This window comes from Sciurus carolinensis, chromosome 3 (genome assembly GCF_902686445.1).
Source record: "Sciurus carolinensis chromosome 3, mSciCar1.2, whole genome shotgun sequence".
NCBI classification, from domain to species: Eukaryota; Metazoa; Chordata; class Mammalia; order Rodentia; family Sciuridae; genus Sciurus; species Sciurus carolinensis.
The window spans coordinates 119,295,048-119,309,049 of NC_062215.1; the positions used below are offsets into that span (position 1 = coordinate 119,295,048).

At 37.4% G+C, this 14,002-nt stretch overlaps 1 protein-coding gene across 2 annotated transcripts in view; it reads right to left on the reverse strand.

Annotated features, from left to right (window-relative positions):
• The window catches only part of Lrp2 (LDL receptor related protein 2), a 192,046-nt gene that overhangs the window by 152,993 nt on the left and 25,051 nt on the right, over positions 1-14,002 (reverse strand). For both annotated transcript variants that reach the window (XM_047547019.1, XM_047547018.1), the window contains exons 2-3: positions 2,698-2,805; positions 23-145 (exon numbers count right to left, since the gene is read on the reverse strand). In XM_047547019.1, the coding sequence (XP_047402975.1) occupies positions 23-145; positions 2,698-2,805 (231 nt within the window). The remainder of the gene's footprint in view (positions 1-22; positions 146-2,697; positions 2,806-14,002) is intronic.

Below are 14,002 nucleotides of genomic sequence, written 5' to 3' on the forward strand. Positions count from 1 at the left end.
AGATGCCTCTCTAAATACTTACGGCAATGCTGATGTTCATCTGAGCCATCAGGACAGTCTTCCTCATGGTCACATACCCAGGTGTGAGGGATGCAGGTTCCTTCACTCTCACACTGGAAATAACCTGCCTGGCAGGATTGGGGAGCTAAAACAACCAAAAAAGAACTCATTATGGCAAACATCTGTCCCATAACACCAGCAAAAATGCTTACTTCAAAAGACAGTATGCCACCAAGCATGGCAGCACCTGCCTATAATCCCAACTACTAGGGAGGCTGAGGCAGGAAGATCTGAAGTTCAAGGTCAGCCCGGACAGCTTAGCAAGAACCTTTCTCAAAAATAAAATAAAAAGGGCTGGGGTGTAGTTCATTGATAGAGCTCCTGTGGGCTCACTCTTCAGTACTACAAAAAAAAAAGACTGTCACCAAGGGCAATGACACAATTCTATAATTTCAGCCACTCAGGAAGCTGAGGCAACCTCAACAATTCAGCAAGATCCTGTCTCAAAACAAAAAGGGTTGCGGATGGAGCTTAGCAGTACAGCATCCCAAGTTCAATTCCCAGTATCACAAAAAAAAAAAAAAAAAAAAAAAATGTCAAGTCCTGCTCAACATATGTAAAGTCTGTATACTTTAAGGTCCACTGTCAAGTAATCTCATCAATGGATCAACACAAACTATTGATCCAAACCAGTATAAAACAGAGAATAGCCAGACTTGGTGGCACACACCTGTAATCCCAGCTACCTGGGAAGCTGAGGAGAGAGGATCACAAGTTTCAGGTCAGTTTCAGCAACTCAGTGAGACCCTGCCTTAAAATAAAAAAATAAAAAGGACTGGGGATGTGGCTCAGTGATCGAGCACTTGCCTAGCATGCAGGAGGTCCTGGGTTTGATCCCCAGTAGCAAAAAACAGAACAAAACAAAAAAAGAAGAAAAAAATAAAATAAAATGGCCCAACCATACATGTATCAAATTTATGACAAAATTATTAAACTAAAAATTTAATTTAATCAAAATTAACCATGAGTGTTTGTTAAATTGTTTGAAATGTTTTGAAATATCTAATAGTAAAGTATCATAATGAACTGGAAAATCCAAGATCTGGAAAAGAAGACCCAGAATCAAATAATCATTATTACCACAATTTACTTGCTTTGAGATCTTGGTAAGTTCTCTGAGCCTTACTATATGCATCATAAAATGGAGACTGTACTGTTCATTGTAAAAAAAATAAATAATACCTGTGAAAGTGCAATGTAATGCTGGTTGCTATCATTATTGTCTTTGGTATTATTGTTATTATTGTTGTTATAGGACCTTGAAATGTATTAACAATCTCAGAAGAGTTGGTGGCATAATTTGTCATTTATTCCTCTATCCCAGATTACACTATTCTCAATTTGCTCATATTGTTTTAAAAGAAAAAAAATGAACTCAGTAAGCCCAAAGGAAGCAAACTGACAGCACAGGATGATGTCTCCACAAATATAGCTGCTCTCCTATTCCAAGTGTGAGCATCAAGTGTCAGCTGGGATCTTACAGAAATGTAGAATATCTGGTCCCACCCCATATATATCAAGTCAAAATATGCACTTTTACAAGTTCCCCGGTGATCCATTTGTGCATGAAAGTTTAAGAAGCACTGAATGGGTCCAATTTCTTACTCTTCCTCCCATTCTTTCAAATGAGTCATCATCAAACAATACACCCAAGTTTGAGGGTTCTGGTGTGCCACAGGATGCAAACAATTCAAAACAAGGTTTGTTTGTTTTGTTTTGTTTTGTTTTCACCTGCTTTCCTGGTCATGGGATAATAACCCTTGTCTGCTTACCTATCAAAATGAAGGACATTGCAGCAGTGTGATTGATCACCTAAGGCAAGTTGGAAAGAGCAGTGGACTTAAGGGCAGGGATTTGGGCAAGGCACTCACCAAATGAGATGCTACAATAAGGAACAATTTCTTTAGGGCTCACTTTCCTAATCTAAAAGCCACCTTAGCATATTTTTGAGCGCTATATATGTACATATGAAAATGATTTTATAATTAGTTACATTTTGGATTTACTTTATCATCATATTCTTAACTAGAACTTTTTCAAAACAATATCACACTAGACACATTTTATTTCTTTATTCACAAGTTACACTACAGCTTTTTTTTATTATTATCTTTTTTTATTTAAGACAGGATTTCACTAAATTGCTGAGGCTGGCCTCAAACTTGTGATTCTCCTGCCTCAGCCTCCTGGGTCACTGAGATTACAGGCATGTACCACCACACCCAGTTCTACACCACATCTTTTATATAAGAATAGGTTCCGCCTTAAAGTACAAATCAGAGGAATTCAGATAACATGCTTTGTTTGTTGATTTAGAAAACTTCCAGAGTGAATCATCAGCAACAGTCACTTAAAGACTTCAAAAAACTGATGGCAAATTCATTTCCCTATCAAGGTGTGGCCATGGGATAAGGGTAAGATAGAAACTGATATAAACTGAATCCCTTTGTTAAAGGGAATGAAACTCTTATTAAGGTCATCGATTCACTTATTCAATTATACAGATTGCAAAAGACTTGATCCTGGCCCTGGATCTGTCATTAAGCCTAACTCTTTTCTTTGATAGGCTGGAATCACCACAAAGCATTCATGTCACTCAAAAAAGAGTTTAGCCTCTTTTGGCCCTTCCCCACTTACGGCAGCCAACTTCATCAGTGTCGTCCAAACAGTCTCTAGTACCATCACACCTCCAAGCTGCAGGGATACAATGCCCGTTTCCACAGCGAAAATGCCCACTGTCACATTCTGTAACACCCAAAAAATGCAAAGACAGTTTCAAAATAAAATTTAAAGCTTTGGATATTTTATTAAAGAAATACAAATTTTTGATAAAAGTGAAAAATTATTCAACTATCTAGTAATTAACAGAATGCAAAATATTTTTTAAATCAGGGAAACATTTTTATGGTGATAATATAAAAATAATTGCTTGGAGGTCTGTAGAAAGAAGGTCATTTTCATATATAGCTGATTAGAGTGTACCCTGATGTGACCAATGTGGAAAGCAATTTGACAAAGTGCATCTTCTTTTTTAAAAATGTTCTTTTTTTTTAACTCAGTAATTTTTATTCTAAGTATTTTTTCTAAGAACCTAACCAGAGAACTAGACAACAATTTATGTAAATATACATTTTTTTATCACATTATTTATAAGAAAAGAAATTTTAAACCTCCTACTGGAATTTGTGAAAATGGTTATGAAGAACTTCTAATTATTTTGAAGAAATATTTACAGTATAATGTAAACAAGACAAGGATGCAAAATTTTACTTCTAACAGTCACATAAAGAAAAAAGAACAGTGTCAAAAAAGACCAAAATGTTTCCAGTGATTATCTCTCATTGATAACATCATGGCTAACTTTTGATCTGCTTGACTGTGCTAATTTTTGAGTTTCTCCTCTTATGTTTCTTAAAATGACTTTCTATTAATAAATCATACATAGCAAGTTACAGCCCTTCATCCTTAGGTTCAGACCAATATTCTGGCCTTTTTAATAAACTTGTGAACTGCCAAGTCTGTAAGTTCATTTCTGCAAACACTTCGTTTAAAGGCAAAAAACAAATTTCTGCAGTCAACCAGAGTGCACAAACTTGGCACTAAAGGTTACCTTGTCCCCAACTGGCAATAGTATCCCCCAGTGACATTAGAAAGAGAGTATGACTTAAACAAATTAATTTCATTCAACGAATATATCCTGCACTTTTCCTGGGTCTCTCCAGGGGACTAATTTGGCATTGGAAATCCTCCAAGCTTCCCCAAATATCTGGCCAGTGATCTTCTCAAGCAGTATGTGCCAAGTAGGAAATTTTTTTAAAGAAAGCAGCCAACAACCAGTCCAACTTGGAGAAGACTCAAATTATTCTTTCACAAACCCAAGGGATAGGGAATAATTTTCAGAGTTGGAAGAATAATTTTATTTTCCCCCTATATTGAAGCAATCATGCTAAATTATCCACTTCAATTTTTGGCTAATTAACCCCAAATTAGGTAAATATACACATCAATTACATACTCCCAGAATAAATAAACACTGTGCTATCCCGACTTGGGTAAATGCAGGCATATCAACAGCAGGACATAAACATAGTTAAGTGATCTATTCCTAGAGAATATGGGCTACTTTGTTCATGGAATGCTCAAATCTGATTGTCTGGTAGTGACATCCTGATTTATAATGTATGCTGCAAATGGTCAGAAACTTCCCTTGGCTAAATGGTGGTACCGAGTGGTACAGAAGCACGTACACCCAAATACCTTCTATAGACTAATGCATGATGGTGGTTGGTGGTGCAGGTCTGGGGTTGGTGGTGCAGGTCTCTTATCAACTACCTTTAAAACACAACAACCTCCCTTGCAAAAATGCCCCTAAGGAATGTACAAATTCACTCTGGAATCCCAGAACTTCTCATTGGATTTTGTTCTACAAAGCAATATTTCCATGGGAGATTAGAGGCTTTAGAGGTTTAGCTATTAACACAACATATATTAAGTCACTTTTACCAATTAGGTCTATTGTTAGTAATCTCACATAATGTATTTGTAAGTTCAGTACATTTGTCTCTTAGTATCTAATCAGTTCTGATTGAAAAATTATAACTGTAAAGGACAGTCCACATACAGAGTTTCATATTGCTGTGGGGAAAAAAAGCACTAACTTAGAAATTGAGTATATAAAAGAAAATTCCCAGAATGATATATTGCCTGTTTTGAAAACACATATGAATGCTATTTCTTAAGCAACTTTTATCGCAAGTCAAATTGGAAGGTTTTTTTGTTGGTTGTTTTTAGCTCAAACACCAAACTAAATACATCATGAAAAGAATACAAAATAGGGACCCAAAAGTTGTTTGTTTGGTTTGTTTTTTTTTTTTTTAGAACACTACAAGGCCAATTTTCTAAAATCATACACATAGAAATTGAAACTGATGGGAACTATTTCAATCAGGTAACTCTTTATAAGTAGTGATTTTCACAGCTAAGCTCGCAATCACTCCATTATCTAAAGTAATATATCACATCCAATTTACTCAATTTATCAACAGATCCATGATAATTCATTTGTCAAATTCACCTTTTCAATGGTAACTTTCCATGCCTGTTAGAACTCCCAAATGACTATTGTTTGAAAATATCTCTCCAGAAAAAACAAACAGATACTTTATCACTGCTGGGTGGCCAGCCTCTCAGCAACCAGCCAAATGTTCCACTGGTGTCAGAAGCCTGTCATTCATTCTATTATAAAAGGAATATGTGTGGTTTAAAAATAAACTGCTAGCAAAAAGATCTAGATTAGACTTGATAACAATAGCAGGTGCCCCTGGTTTCAGGGGATTTATATGTACTTTATTTCCTTAGTATATTGTTTTAAATAAGTAGCCTTTACTCACTAGCCCTGCAACGGTTAATACTAATCCTTATGACAGCCCTATGATACAGATGCTATTATTATGAACATTTTACAAATAAATTGAGGCAGGCAGTAACTTTCCCAGACAGCGAAGCAAGTATGTGCAAAACAAGGATTTGAACCTGACAGTTTTGTCCCAGCACCTGCAATTGCTGTTTCCTTTTACAAAAAAAAAAAAAAAACACTAAACTGAAAAGCAAAGGTAAAAATTTGATTTCTTCCCCCCAAACTTTGAGCTCATTCATTTCACCAACATAGAATTCACAGTGCTTACATTCTTTGGTTGGAGGAGAAAGTCGTCTAATTTGCAGCTAACACTGCACTAAAATATCCTTGGGCTTCAGAAAATTTGCAACAATCAAAAGCAACAAAGAGAAATAAAAAAAGAACTTTGTCACTCTGGGAAAACTGATATCAGAAATAAGGACAGATTTGTTTCCCAAGCTCATAGAGTCCAAAGATATTAAAAAACAAAAAACAAGAGTAATCCTTTCTTTATAAATAGCCATGTCCCAAGCTTCCTGGTCCAAGTGTTAGACTAAGAATGTGTTAAGATAAGATACTAGAGTCACAGATAGTGCCCAGAGGAGGGAAGGAGTGGTTTGTTTGTTTTTCAGGGCAGGGAAGAGTCCTGGATTGAGAAGACCTCTTCTCTGTCATCTACAGCGTCTGGCCAAGAGCTGGGCACATGTGGGATTGCAAATTCGTATTCAACAGGTGGTGAAGATTCCTCTTTATAAAATTCCATCTGTTGAGACCTTCAAACATCTAAGATATATAAAACCATCTGAGCAAACTGAGACTTTAATAGGAATTTATGTTCTTAAATCCATAGAAAGAAAAATGAAATCTGGAATAATCTGAAATAAAAGGAATATGCAGAAGTTTATAATAAAGAGAAAAATACTGAATCATATTAGTAAGTTGCATTCTTTTATCCCTTCCTTACAACGGCTTCTTTTCCCTTCCACGAATTCTCTTCTGAAAAGGGAAAGGCAAGTGGTAGTCAATGGAACATTGTCCAGAGTTAACAGAGTAGGGTAATTTCTATGGCAAATCCTATTTTTCTGCTAGATCCTCTTAACTGGTCCTTCCAAACACTTGGTCCACCTGAGGGGCACATGTGATCTTTTTTAAAAACATAGGCAACTAATTCATATTATAATAGTCCTACCTGCACTGAACTCAAAGAAACAAATTTAAGATGAAATCTCTTAATTCACTTATAATTTTCACTTCATTTTTTCTGTACTTAATTTTCTTTACTTTGAACATACTTGATATTTACAAGGTGGGTGATAGCAACAATTTCTACACACTTATACATATAAATAAGGTCAAACCTCTTTTAAAGATTTAGGGTCACCTGCTAATTTGCAAAATGTTACACTGTAACCATAACAACCAAAGGTAACAAATTACTTGGAAGACCCTGCCCCTGCCTAATGTCAGTTGATGGAACAGTCAAGGATTCAATTAATGGAACTGAAACAAGACCATGCAGAGCAAGCCAACCTCCTACTGTCTTCCTTGGTACATTCTGGCTGCCTGGTTTTCCTAATTAGATCACCAAATAGGTGATCTGAAATCCTTTTGTATCTTTAATCCAGTTGACAAACTGTTAGATCAACTGCTTTTTTTCCAAATTACTGTTTTAGAGTCCCGATGTTTTGTTAGAGCAAACTAATACTGAGAGAACATTTACAGATGTCAAAGATTTACGGACAAAACCATTTGATTCATTATCATAATCATTTGAATGCAACTAAAAGAAGGATAAAAAAATGATGTCAAATTCATTAAAGTCACAAAAAGTTTCTAACTACTATGTGCAGAACATTGCTCTAGGGTTTGTGGAAGAAACGAAGAAGGATAAAATAGGGCCCCCTTTTTTATAGAGTTTACAAGTTTATTGGGGGACAAAAGTAACAGGCATTATAAATTAAATATCCACACAACAGTTGGTATTTATTGAGCACCTGCTATGGTGTCCCACAATATACAAAGCTTTATATACATCCACTGGTCCCTTTTAAAACTGTATGGAAGAGATTTATCCTTACTTCATAGAAGAGGAAACTAAGCCTCAATGACATTAACCAACTTCCTCGGGGCCACAAAGGTGAAAATATCAAAGTCTAACTGAGACTCAGGACTGTGTGATTCCAGAGTTGCTGCTTCTCATCATTCCACTCTCCATGAAACAAATGCCATCTTACATTCACCCAGAACTTGCCAGCAGTATTTTAAGTGGTTTCCACAGATTGGTTCATCCTCAAAACAACTCTGTAAGAGTGTATCAGTAGCCCCACTTCACAGATGAGGATACTGAGGCTTGACCAAATCTCACTGCTGGTAGATGGTAGAGTGGGGATTCACACCTAGGCAGTCTGACTCAAAGCTGTGCTATAAAGTGGTAAACAACTTGCTCACAAGCAATAGAGATAGTAAAGACCAACTGGCACTGGTGGGAGTGTAGGTAACACCACAAGTGGAAGTGATCAAAGAAGTCTTTGGGAAGGAGGACATGACTCTCCTGGGTCTTTATGAATAAGCAGCATTTGGGCAGGTAAAGATGGGACCCGGCTTTGCATGGGGTTGAAACAACTTAAGAAAAGCTTGGCACAGGTGAAGGATAATGAGCAGGCCTCCACACCCAATCAGAGGGAAGCTCTCAGGGAATGTGGGCAATAAGGATGAGAGGAAGGAGCAAGAAAGTGCCTTGATTGTCAAGCAAAAGAATGACAATAGCAAATGGTTTGATCATTAATGCCAGTAAAGGTGTTAAACTGAAGGTCACTCCAGGGACATAAGACTGAACTAGCAGGCAGACTCTCGCCATGAGAAAAATTTAGAGTTCCACTTTGCACCCCAGAATTTCACCCACCATGGGCCAGTGAGCAGGTTGGTAGGCAGTTCCCCAAGAGGCTGCTGGCAGAGATAGATCTCACTGTATAGCCCTTCCAGTTGCTCCAGACGTGATCCAAAGCAGCTCCATTTGCGTCTGGCCAACAGGTTCCACAGGGTATCACCACCAATATCCTGGTGACTTTTGCCCTTCATCCTCCCCAAGTTGAATGTGTCTGAGCATCCAGCCCACAGAATTCAGTCAGCTGTCAAGACGGTCAGCTCATCTCAAAGATTACTATATTGTCTGAGTAATTGAAATAAAGTGTCTTTCGATGTCCAAAAGTCAGAATAATGGATGCACTATTCAAGTAGCTTTTCAATGCTGAGGTGAGGAATGGAAGTAACCACTGTGATAACCAGTCTAGTCTTCTCCATTTTCATTTAACCACCAGTTACCGGCCTTTCTCCCCTTCCTGTCTCTCACATCCCACTTATTTTTCTTCGAGCACCTCCATCCCCTGCACTCAGGCTGTCCATCAGCACTACAGAGCACTATAAACAGAGTCACACTTCTCAGGGGTTCTAGAGAAATCACTGTGGGGATTTGGGATGGACAGTTAACTCATCTTACAGAACCGTCCTGAGCAAGGTGGGATCCACAGCATTCCTGGTCCCCACCTGTGGAATGCCAGTAGCGCCCACCCACCCACAGTCACTGTGACAACAAAAAACACTCCTATTCACATTTAAACACCCCTTCAGGGTGGCAGTACCACTCCAGTGGAGATCAACTCAGAACCTCTAAGCAGCTTGGACATACAGAGCTCAAAATGTCTTACCCACATGAAAGAGATCATCTAAGAAAACCCCTATAATAAATTCTTCCCTTCTAAAGATAATAAAATTTCTTAAGCAGCAATCCCACTCCTTCCTACTCATCAATAAAAGGAACTGGGATTGGGCAATATCATGCCGCAGCTGCTGGTACCAGCAACTTGAAATTAACTCTCCTGGGAGTGTGATAAAGAATCTAAGTTCCAGGGAGGCCTGCTTCTCCCTGGAACATCCACCCTGTGTCCACAGGCTTACCCGGTCAAGTGGTCAGGGGGCACATCAGGAAAAAAAATCTAAAATCCTCAAGTGTTCATTAATGTAAAGGATGGTGGCTATAAAAAACAAAATCATAAACATATTTGCTTTATGGTCCAAACTTTTCCAATCTATATTATTTTTAGAACAAAAAATAATATCTTCAAATGTTCTCTTCCTACTCCTAACCACATACACCCTTGTTTTAGTCAGCCTTTTCACTGCTGTGACTAAAAGACCAACCAGAACAGAGAAGAGAAAAGTTTACTTGAGGGCTCAAGGTTTCAGAGGTCTCAGTCCACAGACAGCCAGCTCCATTCCGTGGTCTCAAGGTGAGTCTGACATCATGGAGGAAGAATGTGGCAGAGGGAAGCAGGTCACATGATGATCAGCAAGCAGAGAGAGAAAGACTCCACTCTCCAGGTACAGAATCTATACACGCCCCAATAAGCCACTTCCTCCAGCCACACCCCATCTGCCTCCAGTTGCCACTCAGTTAATCCCATCAGGGATTAATCCATTGATTAGGTTAATGCCATGACCCAATCATTTCTCCTCATCCAAACCATAACAACTCTCAGAAAATAAAAAGATAATGAACAATCATTTACATGTCCAAAACATTCAAAAGAATCTCTAGGTTTTTACCAAGAACTTTCAGCAATGAAAACTAGCTACTAGTTAGTACCAAACAAATCTGTGTTTATGTTGTGCTTTTTGTTATATACCCTGAATAATTCATGCAGAGCATTTTCTATCAGCCAAGACACTGAGGGTCCTTAGAGGGACTGTCCTATGCATGGAAGAAAACTAAGCTCAAGACCTTCCCCGCCCCAGCCCTGGCTCCCACTAGGAAATAACTGGTTATTTACATCTTTAATGGCAAAAGGCTACACTTATAGGATGTTGAAAAGAACACTATCTAAACAGAAGAAAATTTAAGTTAGTCTGTCTATACAGGTAAATAAGGACCTAATGAATCAACTACATAAGAAAAATAAAATGCCTTTCCACACTTAATGATTTAACACACCTACACAAAAATGATAAATAGCACAGAGCATGGTGGTGCACACCTATGATCCCAGCAACTCCCAAAGCTGAGGCAGGAGGATGGCAAGTTCAAGGCCAGCCTCAGCAACTTAGAGAGGCTTAAAAAAATTTTTAAATTTTAAAAAGGTAGCTAAGCAGTAAAATACCTCTGAGTTCAATTCCCAGTCCAAAAAAAAAAAAAAAAAAAAAATCAATAGCTCCCATTGAAAAGCTGATTTTCGATCCCAATCACACAGAGGATTCCTATATTCCTGGTTACAGAAATATTAATATTGAAAATGGTTGAATGGAATTAAACACTAAAAAATAAAATGAACACATGAGAAATAAATGACTATACTCATCTCCAGGCAGGGAACTTCCCTGCTCAGGAGTTTTCCAATAGACCAGTTCTTAACTCAAACAAAGCCTGAATGAACAGCATCAAACAGAGCTTTCCTGCTTCATTCAGGTCTGTGTTGAGCCATAAGTGAGACTGACACAGATGTGTTAAGTGCAGACATCAGCTATTTCCATCATCTTAACAAGTAGGTTAGATCAGCACGCTATCAAGTCAACAATGGTTGACACTGCAAACTGTGACAATAGTGGTAAGAGAAGAAACTGACTACCAACTGGTGGCTATGTCATTCTCTAGAGTCTCAGGCTATCTCATTTACAACTATTGAACAGATCTTCTTGACTGGATCAAATAAACACCTAGCTGTATTCTTCTCTCTGACTCCATCTATTTAGTTCTTAACCATCACAATGGACAACAAGAAGCTCTAAACACATGAAAAGAGAGGGAAGATAGAAAAGAAAAGGGGGGGAAAAGGAAAGAGAGCAGAAAGGAGAGAAGTCAAGGTTAGTAATCCGTGTGTAAACACTAAATTTAATGATTGGATTTAAATAAATTTAATAAATTTAACGTCCCCAATTTAGTACAATGGCAACTTATCCTTATTTAGCTATGGCCCAAATTCAGACTAGACTGGTGCATAATTGCTAAATGAATTTATAAATCACAAAGTACATTCTCGGAACTAAATTACTTATTCTAAATGTATATATTTCAGAAAGTAGATATAATACATATATATATATACTTCATTTTGATGCAACTAATACTTCAACAACTCTGATGATAATTCTATTAGGAGTGTTGATGCTTAACCAGACACAGTGGCACACTCCTGTAACCCCAGCTACTTGGGAGGCTGAGGCAGGAGGATGGCAAGTTCAAGGCCAGTCTGGGCAACTTGGCCAGATTTTGTCTCAAAATTAAAAAAAAAAAGAAAGAAAAAGGACTGGGATGTAGTTCAATGGTAGTGGGCCCCTGGGTTTAATCCCCAGTACTGGGGGTGGAGGGGTGGGGAGGGGGGAATGTTTACGATTATGGTGGGGCTCCCTTCATTGTTATTTACACAAACATTGAACTTTGCCAATAGTTCATTTGTTAGGAGAATACCTGCATGACTGGACCTTGACAATTTAGCTAAGGCATGTGTGACTTCTGTCAACAAAATAAGTGTTTTCTTCAATTGTCAAGAAATAGTGTACAACAAGAATACCAAAAAGGGACTGGGGATATAGCTCAGTTGGTAGAGTGCTTGCCTCACATGCTCAAGGCTCTGAGTTCAATCCCCAGCACCACAAAAAACAAAACAAAAAAAAAATATCAAAAAATACGTCTGAAAGCCTTTCTTGGGTGATAAGTACCAGAATTAATAATCTAAAAACTAAAAATTTTGATAAAGATGTATTATTTCATTTCCCTTCTTAAAAACTGGTTTTGCTGACATTTTACACAGTATTTTTGTGAGTTCTTCCCGTCTAGAGAAAGTTACATCTCGGATAGGATTTTCTAAGCAGAAGTTCAAAATTGTGCCACCATGATCTGACAGATGAAAACTAAAGAATGAAGAACCAACAAGACTAAGTGACCGAGGTTGGGGCTGTAACTCAGTGGTTGAGTGCTTGCCTAGCACATGCGAGGCCCTGGGTTCGAGTCTCAGAACCACATAAAAACAAATTAATTAATTAGTTAAGTAAAGGTGTTGTGTCTACCTACAACTAAAAAATATACTGAAAAAAAAAACAAGACTAAAGGACCAAAGGAGGGTGATAGGTGTGACAGTTTATTATGAATCCACCATGAACAAAGCATTATTTGTAAGTATAATCTAAAGGCAAAAATGAATATCTCTGTATTCCCAGTGCCTAGCACAGTACTCCAAGGATCCGCCTGACCCCCAATAAATGAACTACATATGATGCATTAGAATATATAGGTGAAGCTAAAATGACTTCCAGAATATGATACAAGATCTAGATAATTTGTAGACTTTTAATAATGGATCATGCTGTTTAGAGTTACTGTTTCTTTCAATCGAATCAACAGTTCAACAACCATCTTCAAAGCTGTCCCGCATGAGAAGCCAGAAAGACTCTTAGAAGTCAACCAGACATCCTTAGAAGCCTGATTTAAATGTTCAGGTCATTCTTTGCTAATTCAATTCAGGTAGGGCCCTCATGTGATATAGCACTATTTTGGAGCAAACAGAGTATTTTGCATTAAAAAAAAACTATAATAACATGCATAAGTCAAAATTTTTAATTTTTATTATAAGCAATTTGTACCAAGCATAATCATAATTTCTTTTTGGTGGTGCTGAGAATTGAACCCAGGACCCATGCTAGGCAAGTGCTCTACCACTAAGCTACACCCTCAGCCCTAATGATTTTAATTTCATAAACAAAGGTAAAGATGGTTTTTTAGATTTGTGAATCTGTAAATAGCAGTTACATTATTTGCAAAGACTCTTGTGGTAGAATAATACTAAACTTCCTATGTCTCCTCTACTAAATTGATTATTACAGAGCAAAAAGAACTTTGGAACATGTCTCACCAGTAGCTTATCTGTTGCACCAGGAGTCTGTTGGCCCTGGACTGTTATGCCTGGGCTCAAACAGCATTTATAGGTCTCCAAATCACTTCCAGGCTCTATAAATGTCATCGAGTTGTGTTATACTGTGATTGTGATGACTCACAACAGTTCAATGGCTTGTTGACACAGAATCAACAGCATTACATTGTCACCAACTGATAGCCATGTGTGATGAACTGGGTTCAGCTTTCTGCCCATATATGGTGAAGTCACGATGTGCCGATATCACCAGTTGCTTAAATAAAATTTCAAGTTTGTCTGCAATGACTGACAGAAACCAAAAGATTTTTTAAAGATAAGAGTGTATTTCCTAGTATTTTGTCTATTCTATGTTTTAAGTGTCATGGGTAACGATAGTATAAATCTATCATCTTACAAATTTTTAACATGCATTAAAATAGAATCTTGGAATTTTAATACTGGAAAAAAGAAATGGCTTCAGTAACAAACTATTCCAGAAAATGCACATGGTAAAATCTCTATCAACTGACATAAATAATCAAAACCATTTGCTTAATGGAATTATGGAATTTTCTCTATATTACCCATTTTTAAAATACAAAGAAAATAAATTAATGCTAGGTATTTTGTCAAAAATAGAATTTTTAGT